Source organism: Empidonax traillii, unplaced genomic scaffold, assembly GCF_003031625.1.
Source record: "Empidonax traillii isolate 1590-97213 ecotype Southwest subspecies unplaced genomic scaffold, ASM303162v1 scaffold1276:size275569, whole genome shotgun sequence".
Classification (NCBI taxonomy): Eukaryota; Metazoa; Chordata; class Aves; order Passeriformes; family Tyrannidae; genus Empidonax; species Empidonax traillii.
In genome coordinates this window covers 158,552-170,710 of record NW_020956469.1, presented here as the reverse complement: position 1 = coordinate 170,710, position 12,159 = coordinate 158,552, and the positions used below count along the sequence as shown (strand labels likewise).

General features: G+C 58.8%; 1 protein-coding gene across 2 annotated transcripts; it reads left to right on the top strand.

Moving 5' to 3' along the window:
- The first annotated feature begins 2,379 nt into the window (after positions 1–2,379).
- ARRDC2 (arrestin domain containing 2) lies at positions 2,380–11,731 on the top strand. 2 transcript variants are annotated; one of them, XM_027906334.1, is made up of 9 exons: positions 7,047–7,104; positions 7,155–7,460; positions 8,337–8,403; positions 8,498–8,645; positions 8,948–9,050; positions 9,339–9,595; positions 9,712–9,871; positions 10,111–10,262; positions 10,360–11,731. In XM_027906334.1, the coding sequence occupies exons 2-9, from the start codon at positions 7,184–7,186 to the stop codon at positions 10,411–10,413; spliced, it is 1,218 nt and encodes a 405-aa protein (XP_027762135.1). In that variant the 5' UTR covers positions 7,047–7,104; positions 7,155–7,183; the 3' UTR covers positions 10,414–11,731. The 2 variants fall into 2 exon arrangements, with proteins under 2 accessions (XP_027762136.1, XP_027762135.1); XM_027906335.1 differs by lacking the exons at positions 7,047–7,104; positions 7,155–7,460 and adding an exon at positions 2,380–2,839.
- Positions 11,732–12,159: the final 428 nt, after the last annotated feature.

Genomic DNA, 12,159 nt, shown 5'->3' with positions numbered 1-12,159 from the left:
TTCCCGTAACTGCCATGAGAGTTTCTTCATTTGCCTCCTCACCCTGAGAGTTGTTTTCTGTCTGGGCGAAGGTTTTGAGCAAACTGCTGACGGCAGAGCCAGCCTTTTCCTCTCCTCACACATGGATCTGTGCCTGCAAAGCTTCTCTGGTGCTGCCTCCCTTTTTTTTTTTTAACTGATTTTTATTTCAATTCCCCCTGTCAGCAGATGAAAGGTCTGTCACAACCACACAAGCCACGCTGGTCCCACACAGGCAGCAGTTCCAGCGACTCCCCAGCAGATCCAACCTTAACAGGCTTGGATTAACCACGAGGTGGCTTGGAGAATTGGGTTTATACCCAGCAAAGCTGCAGCCTCCCCTTGACATCATCATTTTGGGGATGGGATGGTGTGCAGCAAACCCTGCCTGCTCCAGCCTCAGGTGAATGTCCTGTGGGAGCAGAGTCGTAGATAAGGAATATCTTGAAGGGAAAGGAAGGACAGGCTATCAAACCCTTAAGCCAAGGAATGTTGGAGAGAAGTAGAAGGGGGCTGTACTCTCCCACAGAGGGTCAGAGGAGGAAAATTGGCCCGGCTGGAGGTGTCCACCCACGGCAAACATCTCTGCACCACTGAGCATCTGAGACAGAGGGTGCTGCAGCTGCCCAGCCGAGGTGACCCTTCATGTAGCACCACGGGGCTTAGATGTTGGGGTTACCCGGTTCTGTGGGGCCACCTGCCCCTTTCTCAGCCCCATCCCAATGTGCTGAGAGCTGTTTTCTCTCCTCAGATGAAAAGCTCCCACCTGGGGCTGCCCAGGAGGGCAGAGGGGTGAGTTCACACCCAAGCCCAGAGGCCCAGCTGAAATCCGAAAGGCAAACTCCCAAGTGAGCTGTGCGTCCCCATGGTGACTCTGGAAAGGCCCTGTCCCCAGAGGAAGGTGATGCTCTCCCTTCTCCATCAACCAGGCCCTGTGAGCTGCCCACACGGCGTGGGATCTCCGAGCCTTCCCTGCGCTCCGCTCTTGGCCCCCTCTGTGTGTCGTCACAGGAACATCTATTTCTCGGATTGAATGAGGACACAAGGAGGTGTTGTGACAGCGAGAATAAACACTGGGGAGATTAGCCCAAAGCCGTGGGTGACACATCCCTCTGGATTGCAGGACCCAGTGGGTGACACATCCCTCTGGATTGCAGGGCCCACGGAGGACTCTGGGCAGGCACAGGGGTGGGGGGAGCAGGTGGGCTGGGGGAAGCACAGAGGAAGGGCAAAATACCAGAAACAGAGTGAGAAGCACTGTCAGGGCTGTGTGGGGGCTGGAATCTGTTTGGATTTTGGTGTCAAGGGCCTGGAACCAAAGGTCAGTGAACATGAGGGCACCTGGGCAGCTCTGCCCGGCTTGTGATGAGCGTGGGCTGTTTTCCTAGAGGCGAGCTGGGTGTTTTTGTTGAGTTGGTCACTCACGTGGGTTTCCCGACTGCTGAGCTTGCACTAACTCTGCTTGGGGTCTAGGTGTGTTCCAGAGGGGTCAGTGGGGGCTGCTCAGCCCTTGGGGGAGCTGAGGGAGCAGGGCCAGCTGCTGCCTTGGCACTTCACAAGCTTTTCTCAGATGGGTTTGATTCCCTGTGAGCCAACCCCGAAACCTTTGGGCTTCATTCCCAACTGCTGCAGTCTGTGTGTGAGCAGTGCCCTCGTGCTTTCCTCTGGGCATCTGACCCTTTGTCTCCCAGGAATGGGACAGTCTTTACTCCCCTGTGCTTTCCTCTGGGGATCTGATTCCTTGTCTCTCGGGAATGGGGGAGTGGAGTCTTTGCTCCAGGTATACTTCAAAGAAGCTGCACACTCACATCTTGCAAATGCACACAGGCACCTCTCCTCAGTCCCTGCAAACACCTGGATTCAAACACCTCAGGTGCCCCATTTGGTGGAGTAACAGGGACTTGCATCTGCTACAGCTCTGCCCCATGATTTTGATGTGACCCTGAGGTGCCATTGCCACCTGTGCTGCTGCGGGAACAGGCATGGTTCCCTGGGGATAAATGTTGGGATCACCCCCTGGGTGAGCTGTTGCTGGGAATCACTGTAGTTATTCACTTTTTCATGTGGACTCTGAGGCAACTTCAGACGTGGAAAGTAAAACTTGGCTTTTTGGGGGGAGGGTCTTCGCTTTCTGAACCCTTCTCCCACCGTTTCCTGCAGTGCCTTAGGAAGGCCAAACAGGCTTTCTCCGACTGCCCAGCCATGTGAAATCTCCCAGAGGGGCTGGTGGTGTGTGACACCCCTCCCTGCTGCCGACGGAGCCACCGGCACGTCCCGGTGTCACGTCGGCAGCGCCTGTGACTCGGAGATAAGGCTGAAGTTACGTTGTCCCTCCATCCCTTTAAAAACACGTCCCTCGGCTCCACAGCCCCGGCACCAGCCCCACGCACACCAGGTCAACCCCAAAGCATCCCTGCCAAACAGGGGGCTCAGCCCAACCCCCCAGGGAAGGCCTACAGGGTGGGACCACTTAGGATAAATCACAGGATTTCGGTGCAGCCCTCCTTTGCTCGCCCTCCTTTCCCCTGGAAGGCTGGAGCTGCTGGGAGAGCGGGGCCTGCAGCGATGCAGCTCCCTGGCCGCCTGCAGAGCTTGGTGGTGAAGCTGGAGGACGGCCCAGCCCACGGGAGCGGGGAGCTGCTGCACGGGCGGGTGCAGCTGGAGCTGCGGGCAGCGCTGCGGGTGCGGGCGCTGGAGGTGAGCGCCCACGGCGGTGCCACCGTGCACTGGCTCGAGAGCCACAGCATCGGGCTCAACGTCGTCTACAGGGACCACTCAGCCTGCCAGACCTTCCTGTGCCGCCGCTGCCAGCTCATCCCTGGTAAGGTTGGGGCACTGGGGAGAGCATGTTGGGACCCCCCCTTTGGGCTGGGGCGTCCACTCCGGGCGTTGCCAACCCACGCGGGGTTGTTTGTGCCTCTTGGACACCCCTGTTTGCACCTCGGGCGAAGGGTTTCTGTGCTGCTGGTTTCTGGGAGGCTGCTGGTGTAAACTCAGCTCAGAGGATTTGTGGCTTTTGCTCTGTTTGCACAGGGAAGTGCAAACACAAGTGTCTGTTCACAAGTGTGGAAAGAGCACTTAGTAGCTCGGTCAGTGTTTGTTTTCGCTTCCCCCTGCGCCGGGACCGCGTGCCCAGATGGCACGTTGCTTGGATTGACTGCAGGAGAACCAGCCACTCGAATTCTTTGTGTGGTTGGGATGAAATGATCCAGAGCCGAGGGATGTGGGACATCTCAGCTGTCTCTCCGCTCATTAACTCTGGCTTTTCTTAGGAACATGCGTGTCTTTTATCCTTACCTCCAATAACAGTGTCACAGCCACGGCTCTGCAACTTCTACTCCCCCTTCTGATGGCCTTGTTGTTTGTTGCCTGTAACCCAGTTGCCTGGCCCTGGCTGTAGGACTTCTGCTGAGGGCATTTAATTGTGTCAGTGGTCAAGTGCAACCCAGAAAGTGATGCCAGGCCCGATCTGGCAAATACAGAGGTTTCAGGAATAAACTGGAGGGATGGAAAGAGGCTGTGAGCTGCTTTCCTGGAGATGATCTTGTCTCTGGACTGCACTGGGGGGGGCATATTCTTTATTTCTGGGTGATCGTGCCCTGCCATCTGCTCCAAACACCTGCATTACTCTGGAGTTTGTGTCTTCTGGCAGCAGCTTTTCTGTGCTCTGCCTGAGGATGGCCCTTGGCAGCTGCAACTCTGCAAAGGGTCCTGATTAGTTAAGGCCCCAGGAGAAGCCCTTGCCCTGGGCTCCAGCAGCGAAGGCCCTGAGCATTTGGGCATGTATCCCCTTTAGCTGTGAGGTGACAAGGGTGAGATTTATTCCCCATGATCAGTGAATGCCTGTAGGGAAAGCCACAAGCTGCTGGGAGCATGTTTGGACTCTGCTGCTGGGATTGTGTGTGATAGGAGCCCCTGGAGCCCTCTGGAGAAGGGTATTGGCCAAGGGGCTGCAGAGAAGGGCTGTCCTGCAGCCAAAACTTCTTCCTTCAGATCCTGCTGGCTGCTGCTCTGTCCCCAGCAGCAGCAGCATGAGGGTCTTCCTGGTGTCAGCTGGCGAGAAACGTGCCATCATCCGACAGTCCCTGTGACTGTTCCCTTCTTGGTGCTTCTCGATGAGATGAGATCAACCCTGTCTGCGTGGTGGTTAAAAAAAATGCAGGTTTTGTCATGGTAACAAGGCACTGCAGAGGAGGGGAGCTGGGCACAAGATAAGAGCCCTCCCTCCCGCTCTCCCCTCAGCTGAGTTTATCTGCAGTTTCCTGGCAGGGTGGTGAGCGCTGGCACCGGGGTGCTGCGCTGAGAGACAAGAGAAAGGGAGCAAGGAGGATGTGCAGACAGGGCCTTTAAATGGTGCATTGTGTAATCACCTGAGACAGGGAGCAGGAAGGCAGGAAAAGACAGGGGTTAAGGGGTGGAGGAAGCGCAAGGAGAGCCCTGGACTCTGGTGCATGAGGTGATGTGAAGGCACCCAAGGAAACCGAAATGATTGGTGTGCAGTGATCCTTCCTGTCCAAGGATCCCACAGCACTTCCCAAAGGTGTAGTGCCTGCCCTGGTGAGGGGCAGACACCCAGGAGCCATTTTATTTTCACGGAGACATCCAGGAGAGTTATGGCACCAGGGCTCTTGTTGCGCTGCGGGGTGGCCCTCGATCAGCACCTTAATCCTCATCAACATGCAACACTCCCATATCTGGCAGGGACAGAGAGTATTCCTCAAGCTGGGAGTGTGAGCTTGTGCAAGGCTCTCTGTTGTCCCATCTCATCCCCTTGTTGAGTCAGGGCAGAGCTGCTGACTTGCCTGTTTACCTCCTGCGTTCCCTTCTCTCTGGTTTTCAGGGCCCCTCGTGTGGCTCTGGGGTCAGCAGGGAGAAGCCAGAGGGTCCCAGCAGTGGGTCTGCGAAGGAGAAGCCCCCTGTGACCCGGGCAGGGTGTCAGCTCCTTCTCGGCCCAGCTGCAGCCTGGCCGGACTCTAGATGGGGCTGCAGAGTTGGAGATCGTCCCTGTGCCCAGCCAGAGCTGGGTTTTCCTCGGGTTCGGGCACCCAGGAGCGTTCTCGGTCCCACGGCCCCCGCACCTGGACATGCCGGGAGAGAGGAGAGACCCTCCCCTGGCGCGGAGGTCCCGGAGAGGGGCCACCCAACCCACGTGGAGGCAGCGAGGGGCAGCCTGGGCATCGCGTGCGGCTGCCACGGGAGGGAGGTTTGCAGGGATTCACATCCCGTGGGCGAGGCTGAGTCACGGGCCCGAGGGGTGTGTGCCGGCAGGCGGGAGGGGGAGGAGGATGCCAAGGAAGGAGGGGGGCCCGGCCAAGGCTCCAGCCCGTCTCAAGAGCCCCCCCACGTCTCATGGCACCGCAGGGGACACCGGGCTCCTTCCCAGAGCCAGTGACACCAAGTGTCACCAGTTAACTTGGGTTGTGACGTGCCTTCCTTCCTTCCTCCTTTCCCTCCTCCTTTCCCTTGCCCTTTACGGAGTTTGCTATGATTCATGTTTGTTTGTGGCAGCAAATGGTCGTGCACACAAAACAAGCCATGGTCCCCTTCCCCTGGGGAGTGAGACAGACAATTCCAGCTCGGCTTTGGAGGCAGCTAAAGCTGTGCCAGGCTTCAGCCCGGCTCAGTTTTAGTGGCTGAGAGCAACCCAGTTGAGCACAGCGTGCTCCAGGCACGGCTGGGAGCAACTCAAAAATCCCCAAAACTTAGGCAGCCAAATGCTGAGTAACATTTTGAAGGCCTGTTTTGTCTTATCTCCCACCAGTGCCCGAGGTGCAGAGCTCTGGTGCTCTGCAAACATGACAATCATCATTAAAGTGGAAGCTTCTATAGCTGCATTAACCCTTTTGGGAGGCACAGACTCCTTTCTCCTTCCTTTTACAACATCTCGGGGCGCTGATAATGCTGACAATCCACCCTGAGGATCCCCAGTTCCCAAGCTTTCACCCCAGCTGAGCACTGGCAACCGCAGATACTGCCAACAGAGCAAGTCCCTGTGTTGTTCCTGCCTGTGCAGGTGGGATTTGTCGCTGGGTTTTGGAGCAGCACCACGCCATCCCAGCAGGAGCTGGTGGAGAACCGGCGCTCGCCTGGTTAACAAGCGCAGGGAAGCGGATTGCTCACCCTGTCATTGCACAAGCTGAACCCGGGCCAGTTCTTGATTTCTTAGAACTAAGTGAAGTGATGTCCCAGACACCACTGCGTCGCCAGTTGGCCCAGCCGTGCCGTGCAAGGAGCCCAGATCCAGCTGTAGCCTGTTCCGAGCCCTGGGAATGGCTCTTGGGAAAGGAGGGATGTGGGTCGGTGTGCAGAGCGGCCCCCTGCTCTCACCTGTGGCCACTGGAACGAGAGGGGCTGCTGCTTCGAGTGAGGAATCCCCCCCGGCACAGCCCCTAGTTGTGACTCTGGGAATGAGGATTCTGGATGAGGATGGGATGGAATGTCAGGATGGGAGCCAGAGGAGGGGTTTAAGGGACAAGGATGGAGAATCTGGGGGGCAAGGATTGGAGCTGGAGGGGGAGCTTGAAGGGCAAGGATGGGAATTGGGATTTTGAGGGTCAAGGATAGGAGATGGAAGGGGATTTTAGGGGGCAAGGATGGAGCTGGAGGGGGAGTTCGGGGCACAAGGCTGGAGTTTGGGGGCAAAGATGGAAGCTAGAGAGGAGGCTGGGGGTCAAGTTTAAGAGCTGCAGGGAGTTTTAGGGGGCACTAAGCAACACGGGGGGGGGTCACCCACTGGCAGTGCCCAGCCTCGTGACTATGTCTGTGCTCCCAGACACGTTCCCGCGGTGCAGCCCCTCGTGGGGATGGCTCGGTGCGGTACCGGGAGGGCTCGGGGAGCCCCGCTGGGACTGGACACGCACCCCACAACCGAACCCCCCATCTCGTAGTCCCCACCACCCCCGGACCGGGCCGGCTTTGGGGGGGCCGGTCCGCACATGCTCCCTGCCTTGTTTTGCAGGGCCCGGCGGGGCCGGCCCGTCCCGTCCCGTCCCGCCCCGCCGGGGCCGCCCCCGGCCGCGCCGGGCGCTTAAAGCCGGGCTGAGCCGCGCCGTGCCGGGTTGAGCCGCATCGCGCCGGTTCTGGGCTGAGCCGAGCTGAGCCGAGCCGAGCTGAGCCGAGCTGAGCCGAGCTGAGCCGAGCTGAGCCGCGCTCGCCTCGCCTCGCCATGATTTTCGATCGCCTCAAACGCTTCTCCATCGTGCTGGAGGGCGCGGAGCGGGACGGCCCGGCCGCCTTCAGCCCCGGGCAGGCGGTGTCGGGCCGCGTGGTGCTGGAGCTGGCGGCGGCCGCCCGGCTCGGCGCCCTCAGGCTGCGGGCGATGGGCGCTGCCCGCGTCCACTGGACCGAGTCCCGCAGCGCCGGCTCCAGCACCGCCTACACGCAGAGCTACAGCGACCAGGTGGAGTTTCTGAGCCACCGCGACACGCTGCTGGCACCCCCAGGTACGGCACCCCGACTTCCCCCCGGTGGCTGGTCAGAGTGGGGGCGTGGGGGCACCGGAGACCCCAGGGGCTGGGACAGTGGGGGCGTGGGGCAGCCTGGGACACCCCTGGGGTTGGGTGCTCCCCGAGCGGCTGAAATCTGGGTGCGTGACACCCCCAAACTGCAGGGATCGGGGTGCCAGGGATGGCCCAGCTGCTGGGTGCGTGACGCCCCAAAACTACGGGAATCTGGGTGCCCGGCACCCCAAACGGCTAAAATCTGGGTGCACGGGGTGCCTTAGGGTCTGGGCACTCTGGGAACTGGGTGTGTAGGTCTCTGCAGGCACCTCAAATTTGCAGTGCACCCCAGGGCCCTGGGATGCACAGCTGGACCGTGCTGCTGTGCAGGGCACCTCGATTAGGGACTGTCCCCCCTTTCCCAAGACTCCCCTTTTTCTATGAGCTCTTCCTGGCAGGGAAGCAGCATCAGGAAACTCCCATGAAGGTTCAGGAACTTGTTTTGAGTGGGGGTTTGGACTAGGTAATCCCCAGAGGTCCCCTCCAACCCCCGGAGTGCAAACCCTTCAGGGGTACTGGGGTACTGGCCGATGACTCTCCGTCCTGGAGTCCTGGCTGGGCATCTCTGGAGCAGAGCCCACCTGGGGAAGCTGCCCAGCTCTCCAGGGAGGTGCCCCTGGGTCGTGCGTGCGTGTCTGGAAAGCAGACAGTGCCCAACTCTTGTGTCACAGCTGCTGCAGTTTAACCCTGGCACAGATACCGGTCTGTGCCCTCGTGCTGCTCCTTTGCCGGGCGCTTTCCCATCTCTGCTGCCACTTTACCCGGGGAGGGAGCTGTGCAGGAGGGAGCTTAATCCTCTCCAATCTGTTTTACCCACAGACAATGGTGAATCCACCGTCCTGCAGGCAGGAAGGCACGAGTTCCCCTTCACCTTCCAGCTCCCCGAGTAAGTTGGCTTTTTTTGGGGGGGTGACAGGGCGTCTTGAAAAGGAGGTTCTTTGAGCAGAACCATTCTGAAACTGCTGGTTGCTCACCCACAGGACCCTGGTCACCTCCTTCGAGGGGAAGCACGGCAGTGTGCGCTACTGGGTGAAAGCCAAGCTGCACAGACCCTGGGCCACAGTGAAGAAAGCCAAGAGGGAGTTCACTGTGATTGAACCCATTGACATCAACACCCCTGCGCTGCTGGTGAGTTCCCCCTGCTCCACCCAGCCATTCAAAACTTACCTGGGAAGTCCGTGTCTGCCTGGGCCTGATTTCCAGAGGGAATATTTACCCTGTAACTTGTGCCCTCCAGCATTACCTGGGCTGGGCAGAGGTCAGCTGTGCCTCTTTGCTTTTGGAAACTTTGGAGCGTTGCAACAGCATCTTGCATCAGATACCTGAGAAGTTGGTGATGCTTCCCCAGCAGGTTCTTGGTGCCAGGGAGGTGATTGCTTTTGAGTTTCATCCTCGCTTACTGCATTGCTTAAATATTTCCCCTTCTCCAGGCTCCCCAGGCAGGTGCTAAGGAGAAACTTGCTCGTGCCTGGTACTGCAATCGTGGCCAGGTGTCTGTGACTGCCAAGATTGACCGAAAAGGCTACACCCCAGGTGAGATGAGGGGCTGGTGCCCTCGAACCTCAGGGGACACTGGAGTAGACCCCAGGGGAGGGGATTTTGGATCACTGTGAGCTGGGTTCTCCTGGCACGAAATCAGTCAGAGCTTTAGTGCGTGGACCTGATGCGGGCAGCCTCCTTGGGATACTCCTGGATCCCAATCCACGTGCCTGCAGTGCTGGGTCGCGTGGCCAACCCTTGGTGATCCTGTGCAGGAATTCCCTGAGGCAGGGCTGGGCTCTGTCACCCCTCCTCCAACGTGCTGTGTGTCTGTTCTGGCAGGTGAGGTCATCCCTATCTTTGCTGAGATCGACAACTGCACGAGCCGGGCCGTGGTGCCCAAGGCGGCCATAATCCAGACCCAGACCTTCATCGCTCGGGGCACCAAGAAGCAGAAGAGGTCGGTGGTGACCAGCATCACTGGGGATTCCATTCCAGCAGGGAAGCGGGAAGTGTGGCACGGGCGGGCCCTCAAGATCCCGCCGGTGGGGCCTTCCATCCTCCAGTGCCGCATCCTCCAGGTGGAATATTCCCTGAAGGTGAGGGACCTCACGAGGAGCCCTGCAGGGGGCTGCAAGGATTCCCTCGTGCTCTGCCCCGCCAGATTGTGGTGTTTACCACAGCTAAGCTTCCCTGCCGCTTCCTGTCTCTGCAGGTTTGTGTGGATATTCCTGGGACGTCCAAGTTGCTCCTTGAACTGCCTCTTGTCATTGGGACCATCCCGTTGCATCCGTTCGGGAGCCGCACGTCCAGCGTCAGCAGCCAGTACAGTGTCAACCTGGACTGGCTGAGCACCATCCTGGAGCAGCCAGAGGGTGAGCATCTCCCTCTCCCCTAGATAAACCCCCTGGTCAGGACAGCAAGGGTCAAAGTTCTCAGCTGGACCAGCATTTGCTTTTTCTTTTAAACTTAATTTTTTGGTTGTGCTGCTGAATCTCCTTCGCCAGGGAACTGGGAGGGTTTGGGAAATAGTGGGTTTGGAGCTCTTTTACCTGTGTGTCTCCCATTAATGGAGAGTGTTTCCTACTCCCTGACGGCTCTCCTTTCTCTTCAGCCCCCCCTGAGTACTCAGCAGTCGTGTCCAGCCCCGAGGCCGAGCAGAGCCTGGCCCCGCCGTGCCGCAGCGAGCTCGGAGACATCCTGGAAGGTCCCTTCTTCGCCTACATCCAGGAATTCCGCCTCCGACCTCCTCCTCTGTATTCAGAGGTAACACATCCCCCCTGGCGCTGGGGAGGCTTCTGGGGATGGCTGGGAAGTGCCCACTGCCTGCTGAGGTTTTCTGACTCCAAACTTGGCTTTGCAGGTCGATCCCAACCCCCCGTCCGACGGCATCCGCCCGCGCTGCATGACCTGCTGAGGGAAGCGTGTTGGACGCGGCTGACATTGTGGTGCTCCCTTGGGATGGGAGCTTGCACGCCCTCAACAGCACTTCTGGAAATGGGGATGTGGTGTCCATGAGACCGGGAGATTCACAGTGCCATGACCCTGGCTCTGCTCAACGGCCTCGGCTGCTGCTGTCGTGACTGTCCCACGGACCCACGCCCGGCGCCCGTGCCGTGGCCTCGGGCGTGGGGGGAGAACCTGAGGGACCTGGCGCTGTGGAGCGGCTCCCTGCGTGGCTGGGCAGGACGTGGAGGGTTCCATAACTGCCCCAGGATTTTGGGGTTGGAGCAGGGAACACCTGGCATGAGCCGGGATTGCTCTCCCCTCGCCTGCAGTGCCGAGCTCTGACAGCTCCTGTGTGGAAAACGGGAGCTTGGAGGCGTTCTCAGGGTTATGGAGGATGTTTTGGTGTTGCTCAGGGTTGAGCCCTGGGGCAATGCAGATGCAGCCCTTTGCCTGCAGGTCCCTGGCCAGATGAAGCAGAGGCTTTGGTTGCTGCTGATAATTCTTGCCACAAGCCTGTGGGTGCCTGCGGGGGGAAATGGTTTTGAGCTACTCCCCCAAAATGTAAGGGCTTCCAAGGGCTGTTACCAGGACTTGGGGGACGAATTTATGATCTGTGGCAGCGTTTTGGTGCCATTTACCAAGAACAGGAAGGCTGGTTCCTGTGTGTCAGCACCAAACCTGTGCACTGTGCTGGTGCCTCCCCTGAAAAACCAGCCCCCAAACTGTGCTACCACCATGGGGGCTTGGAGCTCTGGCTGGTGGCCTAGGAAAAGAGAAAAAAGCCTCATCCAAGGTTGGTGGCAGCCACAGATGCTGATGGGAGATGATGTGGAGTCAGAATGAATCTTTCAGGGCCAGGAGTCCTGCTCAAATGGGCTTGGTCCTGTTCCCGTAGAGGTGTCGGTGACCATGGTGGGATGAGGACACAGCAGCAACCTGTGCTCACTGGGGTGGGAACTGCTGTGGAACTGGGGAGCTGGATGTCGCAGCAGTGAGCGTGTGTGGCGGGGGGCTGACCCTGCTCGCTCCAGGGGTGACCTGAGCAGAGTTTGGGGGCCGAGGACCTTTGCATTCCCTCACTGAGACAATCCTTGGCCGTGCACATCCAAAGCCAGCGTGCCTTGGGCTCTGCGCCGGGGCTGCCTCTGCTCGCTGGGGTTGCTCAGATGAGTCTTTTCTATCTGAACACTTTTGTAATGACCACTCTTGTCTCTACTCGTTTTGTATGCTTTTTTTTTTTTTGTGGGGAATTTTTGTCTGAAATAAATTCCTTAACTATTGCCTGGGTAGTTCTCTGTTTCTCTTCCTGCTTCCCATCGTCCGGAGCCAGGTGGCTGTGGGGATGTGGGAGTTCTCCCTGCCCTCACTTCGTTGCCCCATTGGCATCCAGCTCCACCCTGTGCCCCGTCCCACAGTGCACTGGGATTAACTGGGTCACTTGGCCAGTGCTGCTTCCCATCAGGATTGGTCCCTCGTGCCTCTGGATCCTCCACAGCTGTGCAGGTTTGGCTCTTTTCCCATTACCTGGGATGCAGGGCAGCAAGCAAACCTGTTGTACTTTTCCACGCTTGCTTCCTGTTTGCATCCAGGCTCCTGGGAGGACAGACACCTTTTCCTCCATCCTGAGCTGGCAAGGATCCAGTAGGTCCAGCTGGGAGCTGGGACACTCCTGCTTTGGCTCAGCCAGTCCCAAAGAGGCTTGGGATCAGCCCCA

What these genes read in the sequence shown, in the direction of transcription:
- ARRDC2 (XM_027906334.1), top strand. Translation starts at nt 7,184, where the DNA reads ATGATTTTCGATCGCCTCAAACGCTTCTCCATCGTGCTGGAGGGCGCG. An exon ending in TTCACCTTCCAGCTCCCCGA is followed by an intron (nt 8,404 to 8,497) that starts GTAAGTTGGCTT and finishes GCTCACCCACAG; the next exon opens with GACCCTGGTCACCTCCTTCG. An exon ending in CCGAAAAGGCTACACCCCAG is followed by an intron (nt 9,051 to 9,338) that starts GTGAGATGAGGG and finishes CTGTTCTGGCAG; the next exon opens with GTGAGGTCATCCCTATCTTT.